The 16,869-nt window shown below is 47.7% G+C and overlaps 1 protein-coding gene across 1 annotated transcript in view; it reads right to left on the bottom strand.

Moving 5' to 3' along the window:
- The window catches only part of Vwf (von Willebrand factor), a 144,896-nt gene that overhangs the window by 94,257 nt on the left and 33,770 nt on the right, over positions 1–16,869 (bottom strand). The window contains exons 7-10 of the mRNA XM_041641912.1: positions 8,969–9,185; positions 7,355–7,477; positions 6,392–6,503; positions 5,141–5,187 (exon numbers count right to left, since the gene is read on the bottom strand). Of these exons, the coding sequence (XP_041497846.1) occupies positions 5,141–5,187; positions 6,392–6,503; positions 7,355–7,477; positions 8,969–9,185 (499 nt within the window). The remainder of the gene's footprint in view (positions 1–5,140; positions 5,188–6,391; positions 6,504–7,354; positions 7,478–8,968; positions 9,186–16,869) is intronic.

Here is a 16,869-nt window from a genome sequence, read left to right as displayed (position 1 = left end):
AGAAGTCTAAATATTATATGTAGCTTATCTCCTCGGGACAACTGAGAAACTAGGCTGCGAACACAGGAAACCTGGGGAAATGGATGGGTGAGCTGCTGGGAAGTAGCTGGCCAAAGGAACCAGAACATCCCAGCAAACAATGAGCTTCATGGCCAGACTCACGCTCCTCAGCTCAGAGCAGGACAGCTAAGGTGTTTGTTCACAGGCAGGCGGTCAAGGGCAGGCACTAGACGTGAGACACGCAAACTAATGGAAAGTTAGAGGTTCTTAAAAGAGCATAAAAGTAGAGCCGTCTAACATTAAAGCCAGGTCCCTCTTGTGTAACGATCCCCCCACACGCACACACTTACAAGACGGAAGAAGAGGGGGCAAGGAAGAAGAATAGCAGGAGTAAGAGAAAGGAGGAGAGAAGAGAAAGAAGAAAAGGAGAGGAAGGAAGGGGAGGGGGAGGGGAGGGGAGGACAGGGGAGGGGAGAGGACAGGAGAAGAAGGGAGAGGAGAGGAGAGGAGAGGAGAGGAGAGGAGAGGAGAGGAGAGGAGAGGAGAGGATAAGGGAAGCAGAAGAAACAGATCTCTCATCTAATGGGCACAAGCTCTTTTTCTTATAAGCAAACCATTTGGTGTACAGCTAGTAAGCTCTGGATAGAATGCCCTGCTTGAGATATTGGCTTTCACCTTTTCCTACAGTCATTCCTGCAGAAATGTCAGTCCACAGCCTCCATCAGGGTAAAAAAGACTTCCTGTAGACGCCAGGCTCCTCCAAGCTGGCCTTTAACTTGGTAATTTAATTCCGATTGAATATGTGTGCTGTGTCTCTGCACTCTCTCTGGGTGCCACCTCCTGCCTAGTGATGGACATTGTCATTCCTAGCTGGCAGATGAGCGAAGTAGAGCCCAGAGAAGCTAGACTGCTCCCACCGTCCAAAGCACTCATGTAACACTTTAAACACAGGCATCACGGACTGCCCCCTAGGTTGGGCTCCACAGTTTCGAATTAGCCTACTCTCTTCAGCGCCAGGCCTAGTGCCTCTCTGACCCTCGTCAGTGTGGGCACCTGCCAAGGGGCTTGAGAATAACACAGAGCCTGGGTGGAAGAAAGCCTTGCTATGAAACTGGCCTGAAGGATCACTGATATGACTTCTGGTGGTGTATGATGGAGAGGCTGAGAAAGAGCCACAGGCTGGCAGGCTCCGTGGAAACCACATGCTGCTCGGTGGGTGTTGAATGTCGACCAAAGGCCCATGTCCCAGAAGTGGCACTATCAAAAGTTGTGGAACCGCAGGAGGTGGGCCTTGTGGAAGGTGCTTAAGTGATTGACGTGTGCCCTTGAAGAGGGTTGTAGGACCTATCCTCCCACACGTACACCCCTGCTTATTGGTTTCTGATATAATTGTTCACTCTGATGCACGTCCCAGACATAGGTCTTCATCACCAGAGACTCTAATGAATGGGGTCACCTGACCTTAAACCTGCAGCTCTAGAATCTTAAACCAAACTAAACTCCTACTTCACAAGCAAATTGTGTCAGGTGTTCTATTTTGGTAATACAAAGCTGATCAATGTACCACAGTTTTGCCTATAGATACCCTAACTTCTAGCCAGTAAGCAGAGATAAACAGGGAGGGGAGAATTTCTAGAAAAGCATCCATAGGGAACCCCTTCCCAGCAGACTGCTATGCTCCTAGGCCCTTTCCTCACCCTTCCAGTTCTCAGTTCCCACACTCCACTCTTTGCTCTAGGCAGCCTTCAAAGTGAGCCATTGCGTTTGAGGATTTGTGGCACAGGGATTGATGACTTATACACTTTCTTCATTGTCCAGAACCAAAGCTCAGTTCTCTATGCCAAAGAAACATGACCCAGCCCCTCCAGGCTCTTCGCAAAAGCCACTTAGGGAGCTAGGCATAGCCTCTTCCAGAACCTTCCCACTGATTCCTTTCCGCTAAGCTGTTGCTGTTTATCTGAGAGATAAGACATTCCCATTGGCAATAGGAGAGATAAGCCTAAATCCAGCAACCATGGGTGGAGGTGGACAGAATTAGAGGAGGGTCAAAGCAGGGCTTTGAGAATGAGATAAGATCTTAGTAGCTTAAGCCACTCCGTAGACAACAAGTCGGGACTGGCTACCTGCCCTTCTAGGCATCAATAGGCTGTCTTGATTCTCAGAAAAACTCTCTTAGATTTTGAGTTGAAGACCATAGGATAGCATTTCATGGATATAGTGTATACAATTGGTTGAATAGATGAATAAAAGGATGATAGATAGAAATCCTACCCTGAAGTCATTGATGTTAGGACTCTCACAGCTGGGAGTCCTGAAGAAAACACAGCCAACCAAATTAATTCTGTCCACTGTGGTCTACAGGGTTTATGCGATGGATCCTTCTGGTTTAGCTATGGGAAGGTTCAGAGGTTGCAGGATATTTGATCACACTGTGTGAAAGGTGCCTTTTGATTGGTTTAATAAAGAGTCGAATAACCAAACTATTTGATGAAATATCACTTCTCCTAATCAAGAGGTCTCTGTTGTTTGAACCTACTCTTTATCAGTCTTGATGGTATCTATAGCTTTTCTTCTCTTGTGGAAACAAAAGCATAACCTCTCCCCCAATGCAACACATTTCCTGACTTCCATTATAAAGTTAAGGCATCCTTAAAATATATAGGCTGGTTTAATTCAGTAGTTTTTCCCACAATACAATATCTCTCAGCAGTTGTTGCTTCTTTTCAGAGCATTTGAAAAATTTAAAGTCAACAAAACACCATACAGGATCCAGACACCCTGTGGATTTTCCATCCTTATGTGGCTTATTTTTCATTACTTTACTCTTTCTTTAAAGACTTCACTTTATTATTTTTAAACTGTTTATTCTTTTATTGCTGTCTATACCCATTTTTTTTTCTTTCTTTAGCATCTAAGCACATTTTTAAGCATTCTGTACCTACTTAGAGGTCTGTACCAGTTTTTGTTCTGAATCTGACTTTTTACATGTCTCCAGCCTTCTCTCACTACATGAGCCAAGCCTTAACTCCCTAGGCTACCACTGTGGGGCTCTACTTAGCACATGGCACTGGCAGTTAACTCCAACCAGGTGTTTTTTTTACCTAGCACACAAGCTATTCAAGTTCTCCATTACACAGCAGGACCCTTTAAAGGAGCCACTCCTCTGTGCACTGCAAGCAGGGGGCTCCATGTCTGGGACTTTTCTCAGTTTCCTCAGACTCTCTGCTTGACTATATGGGTTGGGCCTCCATGTTTGACCCAATTGTAGCAGTACTTTCTCGTCAGGACCGCCAGCCCCCTTATAATGACCCAGAGACTTACTATTAATTAGGAAAGCTTGGGCTTGTCCCGCTACCTCTAATAACTTAAATTAACCTGTTTTTATTCATCTGCATTCTGTCACATGACTTTTTACCAATCCTTCATTATGAATGTCCAACTCCCTCTGTGTCTTGCTGGGATCTCCTATGTACCTCAGATTCTTCTCCAGGCCCTCTCTCTCCCAGGAAGTCCCACCTATTCTCTTCTGTCTAAATGTTGACCACTCAGCTCTTTATTAAACCAAACAGAAGATGCCTTTCACACAGTGTGATCAAATATGCAACTGGGCTGTAGTTACGCTGAAGAAGAGCACAGACGGCATTTTCAATAGCAATCTTTGTCCTTTCTGCTTTCTTTTAGGATTATCCATAAGATACAAAGAATAGGTGACCACTCCTGGGAAGACTAAAGTAATTGATCTAGCTCCCATCAAGTTCCAGAATTTTCCCAGTGTATGGCATGTATTAGACAAGGTCCCAAGTCATGAGGTCCCTAAAGCCTCTAATCTACAGACCTCACATATGAGTCCAGGTATCCAAGCCACTTCTGGCCTCCCTAAGTCTAGGGCCAGCAAAGGGAAGGGCAGGCAGAGAGTCCAGCTGACTGTGAACTTGAGTCTTGGCTCTGACCCTTAGTCATTTTGTGACTTTGAGAAAACTCATTAACCTGTCTCTGTCTGTTTTTCTCTTTTGCAAGGTGAAAACAAACTGTACTTGTCTCATGGGTTGTAACAGTGAGGTAGCATGGAAAGCCCTTAGCACAGTGCCCAGCATATCCAAAACATCACGTGGGTGAGCACACATGAAGGGCGAGGCAGAGGGAGCTTTGGATAGGCGAGGTTTGCAATAAATAGAGCTGAGGTTATGCAGGTAAACGCAGGCGGCTGAGAATACAGTGCAACTTCCTAAGCAGTTTCCAGATGGGTAACTAGGGAATGGACCCTTCGCTACCCCAGTTCTCCTAGCATCTGGACCATACTGTGGTCCGCACATCGAACGTTCCAGAAAATTCCAGTGAAACACATGAAAAAGCACTCAAAAGCTGCTTTTGCTAAAAAACCATTGACTTCTCATTTGCGCCCATGAGCTAGCTAAGAGCAAGATGAACACTGGGCATTGATCTCTGCCTTCCTGGTGAAAGTCTCCTTTACTTTGGCTGAGGACACAGAGCTAAGGCATTGCTAACCTTTCCTCTTGAGTCACCTAGATTCCTGGAATAACAAAACCTCCCAGAGCAGAACCTCGTGCAGATGAGGGCAATTAGACAGGAGGGCGAGGCTGCACCTGCCTCAAGAGCAAGCTTCTAGTAGAAACCAGATTGGTCCCCTCAAGCAACACACACAACAGCAGTAAGGACTTCTTGGGAAGACTTGCGGTCACGAACTCCTTTGTCATCTTGCTAGTGTTGCTTCATCGAGTAAGTCCCCACTCTCTGCCTTTCCCTCTTACTCTGCTTGACTAGTGTACTGGGACTATAGAAAACTGGTTTCACCCGAAAAATCCAAGCCAAAAGGATTGTTGAAACCTTCTTCTTCCTCTTGATTTTCCAAAGAACACCTCTTCTCTTTGCTCAGCCAGCCCTGTTCAGGTCTCAAAGCTCAGCAACTTAATCCCCAGAGCAAACAGGACTTGGGCAGGGCAATCTACTCCCACTTTAACTGCTGTAGGTGAACCCGCATAGTCCACAGCCGGTGGACAGCGCAGCTGAGATCCATAGCCAGAGCTGAAGTCACTGTCTGATGTGCCGTGGGCTCTCTGTCCAGCAGGCAAGGACACGCCTCTCCACAGAGCAAGGAGAGAAAGAGTGTACAGAAGCCTACCTGGGCATTCTTCGTTGCTGCAGATCCATTGGCTGTTCCTGCAGATGCTGTTGAGCAAAAGAGGCTCAGGTCACTGGTTCTGCCAGGAGGGCACCTAATTAAATGAACGTTCACCACAGATAGCCCTGGCCTCCCGGAGCTGGGATACAGGAGAGAAAGAAGAGAATGGTGCCAGAGCAGTCTTTAAAGGGTGAAAATGGTACAGGCCATGTCTTTGGCCACAAAGGGTCCTTGGAGATGCCATAAAGGAGAAGAAACTGAAACAGAAATAGAAAACCTCGGGTGTCAGGGCCCCAGTGGTAGTAAAAAGACTTGTTCCTCTCCCCATGCACAGCAGGTGGGGGAAGCAAGAAAGACCTGTGAAGGAGGTGAGCCAGAGGCATGCTGGGCAGTGAAGGGACAGGGACAGGGCTCAGCAGGCACTAGAGCAGCGGCTCTCAACCTTACTGATGCTTCGACCCTTTAGAAAGCTCCTCGTGTGGCGGTGACACCCCCCCCACACACACACACACGTACACCATAAAATTGTTTCGTTGCTACTCCAAAACTGTAATTTTGCTACTGTCATAAATCGCAATGTAAATATCTGATATGCAAGATGTCTGCTATTTGACTCCCGAAGGGGTTGCAACTCACAGGTTGAGAACTCCTGCACTGGAGGCTGCAGGCAGGGAAAGGCTGGAGGTGGGGCAAGGTGCCGTTTTCCCCAGTGTACAGAGGACAGTGGGCAGATTAGAGGCAATATGCAGAGTTATGCTCAAAGAGATGCTTGAACTAAGCAGGGGCAGGTACCCAGGCTAGGACCATCTAGGCTCCATAGAACACACGCCAAGAAGCCCCAGGAACAGGTGCCCAGGCTAGGACCATCTAGGCTCCACAGAACACAGCTGAGGAGCCCCTGCTAGGGAATTCTGCTTACTATCAACCAGCAGACAAAAGACTTAAGAAAAGAAGCTATGTGCTTGGCATAAGACAAGCATCCTTTACTAACCTGTCATTTGGCAAGAGCTAGAGCTATCAGCTGCATGGAAAAGATGTGCCCCTCTGATTTCCCTCCAGGCGTATCTGTGACATGATCTTTGCATACCACCATTGCCTTCAACACCTGCTCGGTCCCCGCTGCCAACTCCCCACCCCCACTCTCAACCCAGGCCAGCTCCTGGTCCACCTGATGTTGCCCCTCCTGTCCCAAACACCCTCCCCCCAGACAAACCTCTGGGTAGACCATGCTATGTATCCCCAGTTACCAACCAGGTGTTGCAGTCTTGAGAGAGGGAGGTGCCCGGAGGGTACCGCTTCCCAGCGTGCACACAGGAACATTCGGAGCTCTGGACACAGAGGCCTTCATCGAGGAGCTCTCCCTCTGGGTTCAATGGCATCAAGCAAAGATCTCAGCACTGTCATCATTAGTCACCTCTCACTTCTAGAACCCCATGGGTAATCGAAAGCTTAGAGCTTCTGAAAAACTCTTAAGGATGTGTACCGCGATATTTATCCCTAACAGTGATGGACTGGGAGGGAGGGAGGTATCAAGCTCCATACTGCAGAAGCAAGAATGGGCCCAAGGGCTGGCTTGGGGTTGTCCAGTGAAGACACCAAGGAGTCTAGCCAGAGGATTCTCCCGAGAATCTTGGAGAACCTGCATGATGCGGTGAGAGGAGGATGCTGGGTTATTGCTATCCAATCCCTCCAGGATTGCACTGAGTCAATAGTTTTGCTAAACAGCATCCAACAGAGAAGTCATGAGCCTCAGGACTTACTACTCTGCATAGCTGAATATAACTCATGACCGTCACTCAGTCCCCTGGGCAGAGACTTTCTAACACAAAGCCCTGTACAGCTGAGCGTGCAAGGCAAACCCAGGGCATACTTTGTAAGCCCTTTCTTCCAGACTGGAGTCTCGAACTCCAACTGAGAAAAGAAACCATAGATCAGACCAGGCCAGGGGCTCCTTGAACAAAGCCACTGTTAGGGCCAAGGCCATCCTTATTTCCCCAGACACAGAGCCTTATGAATACAGACCACGGGAAAACATAAATTAAAACTAAAGGCCAGTTTAATCCTGCGCTCCCTGTACAAAGACTTTAAAAAAGCGAAATAAAAGACCTCTGATTACAGCCATGAGGGGAAAACACAGTGGCCTTCATCTCTCTCCCCAAAGCCAAGGGCACTGGCAGGGCCCCGGGTTTGCAAATGAAGGGGGAAGTTTATTACCAGGGCAGCCACAGCCGTCCACACAGTGTTGCTGACACACTTCATTGATAGGCAGGCTCTGGCAGGTTCTGGGGCAAGGAGACACGCACTCCTTATACTCCATGCCAGCAGGGCATGCTGGGTCTGAAAGACAAATCAAATGAGTCTCCCCAAGCAGTTCACCAGCATGGATGGGGTTTCCAAATCACACTAGTGACAAGTGCAGCCAGCTCGGCCCCCCGGACGGTCCACTCTGTCTACAGGGCCTCAGGTCCATGGTCCCTCTGAAGCCAGCATTTCCCTGAAAGAGCATCTTCCATTTTGCAAGGTTCCAGCTAAGACTCAGTGAGATGCCTGGGCCAGCCACCCCTACCTCATAGCTATCTGTCCTCCATTCTACCTGGAGAAAGCATGGGCATCTTTTATCTCTCAGAGTTCTGTAAATTCTAGCTAAAACGTTCTCAGAGCAACACCAAATTCTGGGCTTAAAAAAAAAAAAATGGTTTCCAGGGACGAGCAAGAAACTATCACTTCCTCCCCTGAGGGTCCCTCTTCCTCATGATATTGGCTCCCACCAAATATCACCTTATCCCCAGCTCTATCCGTACCCACTTTGATGACATTCATTTATTTCCACTGGCTTACTGGGCTGCCTCTGAACCTTATTGCCAAAGTAGCTCTCTGCTCCCCTTATGGAACACACAAGTCCTTGTGGGCAAGGCCTGGCTCTTCCCAAACAATCGCCTCCACCTCCTTCTTCAGAACCATCTATCAGGTATCTCCTCCACCTACACCTTCAAAGGTCTAGAGACAGCCACTCCCTTTGCAGAGGAGATGGGCCGCTCTAACCCTTATCTTCCCACACCCCCACTGCCGAGACGACAGGCAGAGCTGATGGCCACGCTGTTTGCCAGACGGTGAAATTCAAGTGCACCGTGTCAATATCAGCCAGGCCCTCTGCCTCCTTCAGCCTGCATTATCCGCCTAATGACAGCCAGCCAGCTGGCCATCGAGGGGCTTTTGATCAGCGTGGTGAAAGAGAAGGCTTTTGCAAGGTGACCAGAAAATCTCTATTTAATCATGGTAATTTGGAGACGGTGACAACGCTATGGACCCAGTGAGATTTAGAGATGCCAAATGGACGTAGCGAGGCAGGGTTGAAGGACCAGTACAAGATGTGCCTGGAGGCCGGAAGGATGAGTCAATAAAAGGAAAGGTTTAGCGAAGGCTTTCCTGTTTCTCTCTGGGGCCACCCCACATGCAGCTTCTATAACCTGACGCTCCTTCTAACTCAGGACTGAAGACACACATGGAGACCTAACTGCCTGCTGCATTGGAGCAGAGACAACTGTGGGAAGCCAGGGAATAGGTTTCCTGAGTCGTGGGGCGCTGAGAGTATGACATGAAACCAAGGTAGGGACAGGGCTTGAAAGGCTTTCTCAGCTTCCACGTAGACCATGAGGGAAGGGACTTCCTGGCAGGCCAGTCGAGAAGAGCCATTCGGGACATAGGATTCAATAGACCCTTGCTGATGGCACTGGTGGTTGTACCTCACAACACAACTCCAGAACACCAAGTGCCACCACTCCAGGACAAACAGCCTGCGCCTAGCACGGAGGGAGAGCAGCGACTTACGACAGGCGCTGTGGTCAGTCCAGCCGTACAGCACCATCCCTTCCTGGGCACAGGTTCGGGCATACTCAAGGAGAGCCGGGCATGCGCACTCTGGCCCATGGGTGCATGTACACAAAGTCTTCTCACAGAGAGCCACGAAGGGCTCAGGATCCACCAGAGGGTGGCAGCGGGCGAACACCGAGGCAGTCTTCAGTAGCTGGCACTGCTCCCACATGGCCTGCAGGGAAAGAGACTCTTCAGCACGGCCCAAGGAGGGTGCTGGCCTCGGCCATGTCCCTCTGAGGACGGCACTAAGGGAAACCAGGTTGTCCAGTCAGGATCCAGCCGGTGCTTTCTACAGCACTAAGAGCCCTAGACCGGGCAGCTTCGGGGTCCAGAGCTGGAGGCAACAATTCTTCTGCCCTGACCTGGCCACTTCTCTTCCTTAATCTTAATTCTCTTCATTACCAAATAAAGGATCTAACAGGAGCAGAGCATTTTTTATGCAGTAGAGTTTCCTGCACGTCCACTGACTGCACATCAGCCCATAGATTTAAAGAGTAAACTGGGGATGGGGCTTGGGAAGACATTTTCTGACATATTCCCCAGGAGACTGCGGGGACCAATAGGATCAGTTCCTATTGGCAATAACAGAGTAAGGACCTGTTAAATGCCACATGCACTTAATCGCAGCACTGGGGGTTGGGGAGGACAGAAGCAGGTGGATCTCTGTGAGTTCAAGGCGCCTGATCTGCAGTGTGAGGCTACACAGAGAAACCCTGTGCCTATTAAGTATCTCAAGACATGCTGTGCCAGGCGAGGCTTATTTTGGGTTTCCCCTCTGTTGATACTCTCAACTCAACCTAACCACACAAGGCAGGGTTGGAACTGTCAGTCCTTTCTTCTGCTGGCTCATTAGTATAAACAAACCTGCATGTTTTACTAACAAACATCTCTACGGTCTGTGTTTTAATGATTCAGAATGCCTGTTGCCAGTTGTTGTTTTCATTTTATTTATTTATTTTTATTATTAATTTTTAACTGTAACCGTCTCTGCTCTAGCCAGGCTGGCGAGGTTTAACAGGCAGCTTCTCTCTTTCGGTGCCACGTGGACCAGCAATGTCTATTAGAATCAATGACGTCTTCAACATGACGCGACACAATGCTACGGATAAACCACAGTTTGTTTCATTCATGATTTCCTTCGTGCATATGCATGACTGGAGATCAGCAGCTAGTCCAAGCATTTACAACCTTCCTCTAGAAAGGAAAAAGCCCAAGAACCCAAGAATAGCTGTATACTATAAAAATAGCTACATATTACGAAATATATACTATATAGGATACTGAGCCATGAGTGCTAACTGGAGCCAATGAGTGTTTCGGAGCAGGCTCGTAGAAAAAGAAGACATAAGTCGCTAGAGGAGAAAGAAATTCAGAGAAAGACCACATTTCTCGAGAGCAGGGAGTCATGCACGAGGGCCTCCGCTATGTGGCACCAGGGGAATCCCAGAGGTAAGAGAAGTCTGGCCTGTGTGCCACCAATCTCAAGATCCTCCCTGACACTAGGGACAAGCTCTGGTTCTAGGGAATCAGTGTCCTGCTCCTAGCAGCCCTGGGCCGGGATCATGCATCTCACCTAGTCTGGTCCATCCAGAGTCCACAGTCAGAATCAAGCAAGCAGAACATAACATCACAGATGTGGCGTGACCAAAGTAGGCCCTGGGTCCACATGCAGCGTAGAAAAGCAGCCGTCTATTAGCGTGGGTTACTGATACAAACCTGCAGGTGGTCTGAGGGCGTGAGCCAGCCACGGCAACCGGCAACCGCAGACACCGTGCCCCTCCCTATCTTCACCTTCCCCAATTCCCTCCTGTTGAATCAATGCCTCTGTGGCCAGTCTCTGGTAGTGGGAACTTAGACTAATAATTAGCTTGCCTGGTGGGAAGGTCCTTGAGTGAATAAGGACAATAAGGACTGCTATAAAGATGCCAGAGCGCCTGTCACTGAATAGGCCATATGAATGAAGATACTTTAGAGGTGCTTGGGCCAGCTGGGTCTCAGCTACATGTGCCCTTCCGCTAGCCACCTTGAGGAGAAATAGATTTCCAAAGTTGATGACCAGAAGAAGTGACAGGAGCTGGCTGGCTTGCCTTGGCCTCGCTGTCACTTCCACAGCCCCAAGTTCAGGTTCAGGCTCATGCATATACCAGTTGCATGAACTTTAGCTTATCACCCTACCCCTTCCTCTGTGATGTGTGAGGGGGATCAAAGCTCCTGTTGTAAGTCTGCGGTGAGCAACGTGCAATTCATCCCAAGGAATGGTGACCTATATATCATTCATCTTGTGACCACCAGAGAAGTCCCTTCTGCTGATCCTCTGCCTCTGCCATGGCAAGCAGATTTCCAGAAAGATTGGACATTCTTGTCCCTTTTCCTATCACCCTGGGACATTCTTGGCCCTTTTCCTATCTCCCTGGGCCATATTGGGATAGTGGTCACCATGACAACATTATCACTTCTCTGGTATCTTGGGTGCTCCTTGGTAAGCAGAGGGGCAGCTTTTGTTGATTTCTTATTTGGAAAGGTCGTGATTCTTCCAAAGTAACAAGGAGGCAAGTTGAAGCTCAGAGAAGGAGGCTGAGGTCTGGGTCTGTTTCCGCTCTGCAACACTGCCCATAAGAACACCACTCAAGGACGGGGGTCAGAGCTCTCACAGAGGGCAGCTGAGAGTGTCCAACTGCTCAGTTCCTGCCTACCTGTTTGCCCACCTACAGTTCAGAGCTAGAAAGAAAAAAAACAAACAAAAAACCCTGAAAATTGCATGAAAAACTATTGCCATTGCTACCCTAGGACTCTCTGTCAAGGGTGATTGCTATACACCATGGGACCAGATCTGGCAGACAGGTGAGGATGAACTAGCAATCTTCTCCATGCAGGACACAATAGCACCCAAAGAAAGAAGAACTGTAGTTCAGGCATCCTCCCCGCCTGGAGTCCTGGCAAGCCAAGGCCAGCCTGGCTCGTCTCCCATTGGCCCGGGTCCGTCTTGTCCCAGGTCCGTCTTGTCCCAGATCAGAGGGAAAATGGGAAGAACACTCTCGCACATTTCCTGGGTGGTCCCTGGCGGTATTAAATGGTTTGTAGAAATCCACAGCAAGAAGGGTGTTTTCAGGTTATTTCACTGCAGGATAGGAGTGTGATTTCTGCAGAAACTGCCTCCTCCCTTCCTAGAACAAATGCTTCAGTCCCTGTGGCACCCGCCTGAAATCTAGTTACAGTTTCTCCCTCCACAGAAACAAAAAGAAGTCTGGGTTCTCATCTTTCCCTCCAAGCTTCTGATGGTTACCCCTGACCTCAACCTGGTCTACAGTCTGGTTGCTAGGCAGGACCTTCAACATCTGCCATCGCCTCCAGCACGAATCTACCCCCATCCCACAGCAGTGCCCAGAGGGGTATTTAGCTCTCAGTCTTGGCTACTCACAGGCTTCTCTGTTCCACCTCAGACAGACCCACCAGGCCAAGCCAGGTACTGGGACAACATGGTCCAAGGTGGTTTCCACTCCTGTGATCCCATACATGGCAGAGACTGATAGATAGATGATGCTAAAATAGTCACTGCAGCTGTACTGGGTAGGCGGCCTCTGGGTCCCTAGCACTGCCTCTGCTGGACAGAAAATGCAAATCTACACCCCATTCCTATTTTATAGGAAACATTCTAGCTTATTAGGAAAGTGGGGAGACCTAATCGTAGCATTAACAAACACAAGTGTAAGTCACCTTCAGTTCCTCCATGGGCCTGTTTGCACACAGGCTGAAGGCTTTGTCCCTAACGGGGTCTCCTTCTCAGTGGAGCTGCCTACTGTAGCTAAAGGAAGCCTGCAGGTGAGGTGTCAGGGAAAACACCCCAAAGGCAAGCAAAGTCTTAATTGGGGCTGGATACCGTGTAAGGACTTAAGGACAAGAGGGGGAACATGCTAGTTAAAGCTTTGTCCCCAGCCTGCGTGGAGGTAGCAGGACCCTTAGGTAGTGGGGCCTAGTGGGAGGAAGTTAGGTCATTGGAAAGGTTCCTACTAAGGGGAGAGAGCAACCTAGGTCCCTTCCCCTGTCTTTGCTTCCTGGCCACGAAGAAGCAAGCATCTTCCTCAGTCACGTGCTCTCACGATGATGCATTGCACTGTCACAGGCCCAAGCTGGTGGGAATAAATGACTGTGCCCCTCTGAGACCATGAACAAAAATTAATATTTCACTTATCAAGTTGATTTTCTCAGCTATTTTGTTACAGCAACGGAAAGCTGGCTAAGACACCGAGGAATATCTCTGTGTACCCTGCATTCCTTGGACACATATAAAGTCAAGAAAATTGGTGAGTCAGGATGAACGGGCCAGAAGAGCCAAGCTGCAGGCCCAAGCCAATCATCTCTGACTTCTGTCTGCCCTCCCAGCCAGAGGCTACTGACCTAGCGAAACGCAGCCAGAAAGCTCCACACAGCTTCCCTGCCCAGGTCTGCTTCAACACAAGATTGATACAAAGCACAAATCAGGTCCCTCTTCTATAGCTGAGACCCTCTTCTAACCCACGTAAATGAAGTGGTTTCAAAACCCCTGCAGCTTTCACAAATCGGACCTTCAGAGAGTGGCAGATACCTTCAAAGGACACAACATCACCTTCAAAGAAAAAAAAATATGCTCATCCTTTTAGTTTGGGATAAGATTGGAGAGAGTAAAAAAGTTACCAGGTCATCCCAGTATGGTGGTGCATTCCTGCATCCCAAGCACTTGGGATGCTGAGGCCAGTTTGGGATGCTGGAGAAATGGAGGCCAGTCTAGGCTACATAGCACAATCTTGTCTCAATAAATAAATAAATAAACAATAGGGCTGAGCAAAGGCTCGGTGTGCAAAGCACCTGCTGTGCAAGTATGAGGACCTGAGCTTGAATCCCCAGCAACCACACAAGGCCAGGCACGGTAGCATGTATCTGTGAGCCCAGGGCTGCTACCATCAAGTGGGAGACAGGGACAGAACAAGCCCTGGAAGCTTACCTTGATGTACATAGTCACCTTGGTGTACACAGTGACCAACAGCAAAGAGACCCTGTCTCAAACAAGTTCAAGATGAGTACTGACACCCAAGGTCACCCTTGACCCCCGCATGCGTGAACAGGCACACACATGCATACATACACACACATACATGCACATACATAGAAAATGAATAATTACAGCTGGGAATGGCACTCAGTGGTAGAGCACATGCCAAGCTGTGTGAGGCTCTGAGTTTAACGACTAATGTCAAAAATAAATAAACATTAATTTTTTAAAAGAATCCATACACGGACTAATGGAACTAACAGGCAAAAGAGCAAGTGCAAATGGCTAATGAGTGTTTTTAAAGTGCTCGGCATCCTCAGCCATCATGGGAAAGCACATTGGGACTAATTTGAGATTCTTCATGTTCCCCCGCCCCTGTCTCAATGGCCGCTATCAAGAGCAAAGAGGACAGCAAATGCAGGCAAGATCACAGGGACCAAGGGACCCTTCTTCAATGCTGACAGGAGGGTAAACCAATACAGCAATTACGGAAGTCAGTGTGAAGGAAGGAAGTCAGTGTGAAAGAAGGCGTCCCAAAAAGTTAAACACAGAGATGGCACTTCAAGTCACACAACCTACGAACTCTCTGTCCTACCAGAGAGGAGCCTGCACTATTCACAATGCGTGTGCATTGCTGCACTATTCACAATGGCAAGGAAGTGGAATTGGCCTCATACGTGCACATATACACACATACATTTACACACACACACACACACACACACACACACACACTATAACTCGGTCTCGGAAAAGGCAGAATTGCATGTTCTCTCTCGTATGTTGATCCTAGCTTACAGGGTTTATACATATGTGTATAAGCGGGTGAATGTGAGTGTAAGCTATGAAAGGAGACCAGGAGAGGAAGAAATGGGCATTCGAGGAGAAGGAGGGCAACAAGACATGACATCAGAGAGGAGAGGAGATAAGGGTAGGGGAGGCGTGAAAGGACACAAGAGGGCAGGGGTGCGAGGCAGATGGGTGGGAAAGAAAATCAGTCAAAAGGGAAAGTTTTGTTGGAAAATATCATAACGAATACTGTGAATGCTAATTCAAGTTTTACTTTAAAAATTAAAGAATTTACTATTTAGGCCAGAAATTCTCAAATTACAGCCCTGGGTCCCCTACAGATACCAAGATCCTCCAGGAACCAATAATATCCAACTGGAATGCTGGGCATATTTTGTGCTTTTGGCTCTCTTCCCATGGTTATTTAGTAATTCCTCTTTGATATCTGGCTTAAGAGAAATGAGCTGGCTTCTCATACTCGCGTTTCCATAAGCCAGGCATCACAAAAGAGTTATAAGCCTGTGACACAATGCATTCTTCTGCCTTGAATTTTTGTTCTGAAATTTAGGGCTATCTTCATTTTGTTTTTAATTTTTTATTTATATGAAATAAAATGAGGGGCTGGAGAGATGGCTCAGCGGTTAAGAGCATTGCCTGCTCTTCCAAAGGTCTTGAGTTCAGTTCCCAGCAACCACATGGTGGCCTGCAGGCAGACACAACACTGTATACATAATAAATAAATAAATCTTTAAAAAAAGAAATAAAATGAGTTTTATCCTTTCTTTAATTAATTAATTAATATTTTAATGCCTAACATGGCAAATACCAAAAACTATAATCCAAATAAGCAAATTGGAGTGTCAATTAATTTTTGGGAGTATAAAGGAATCTTGGTACTGAGCAGCTTGAGGACCACAGTACCAGTGATGGGGTAACCAGACTTGAGGACCACAGTACCAGTGATGGGGTAATCAGACTTGAGAACCACTGTACCAGTGATGGGGTAACCAGATTTGAGAACCACTGTACCAGTGATGGGGTAACAAGACTTGAGGCCTAACTTGTACTAGTCAGTGATGCAGTAACCAGGCTTGAGACCTGACTATACTCCATAACTCGGGCACTTGTCATCAAACCACAGGTTATAGTGAGTCAAGGATTTCATGGTCACAGATTCAAACAAAAATTTAGACTATTCAGGGCAAGGGGTTGCATGCATACTGAACATGTATCTACTTTTTTTTCATTTTCATTATTCTCTGTTTTCACTATCCAATATGGTATGACCCTTATCTACATAGCATTTATAACGTATTAAGCATGAGAATAATCTGCAATAATTTAAAGTTTATAAGAGGGGCCAGGTCAGTGTATGAGAACGCTTGTTACACAAGCCTGATGACCTGAGCTTGATTCCCAGAACCCACATCAAGGTGGAGGACAGATCTGATTGCTCAGGTGTCCTCTGATCCCCATGTGTGTACTGTGGCACATGAGCCACGTATAGACATCGCTTCTCTCTCTCTCTCTCTCTCTCTCTCTCTCTCTCTCTCTCTCTCTCTCTCACACACACACACACACACACACACACAACAACAACAACAACAACAACAACCACAGAGGCTGGAGAACTGGCTCCATGGTTATAAACACTTACTGCTCTTCCAAAGAACCTGAGATCAGTTCCCAGCATCCACACAGCAACTTACAACCACCTTCCAGTTCCAGGGGGATCCAGTGACCTCTCTAGGACTCTAAGGCTGCTACATACACACAGTGGATGCGCGCGCGCGCACACACACACACACACACACACACACAATTTAAAAAAATAAATAATACATCTTTTAAAAGTAACACAATAACAGTAACTTTTAAATAAAATGAAGCATACAAGAAGATGGGGCAGACTGTAATGAGCTGGTATGCCATTCTATGTAAGAGATCTGGTCATCAAAGGGTTAGAAGGCAGAACGGTAAATGCAGGGGTTCTAGAAGCATAGGTGGGCTAGGACCCCAACCCATTCCTTTCAAAGGGTGT

This window comes from Microtus oregoni, unplaced genomic scaffold (assembly GCF_018167655.1).
Source record: "Microtus oregoni isolate MIOR12 unplaced genomic scaffold, Mior012 000002F_ref0000024, whole genome shotgun sequence".
Taxonomy (NCBI): domain Eukaryota; kingdom Metazoa; phylum Chordata; class Mammalia; order Rodentia; family Cricetidae; genus Microtus; species Microtus oregoni.
Note: the sequence above shows the minus strand (reverse complement) of the source record. Positions and strands in the feature narration are given on the sequence as shown.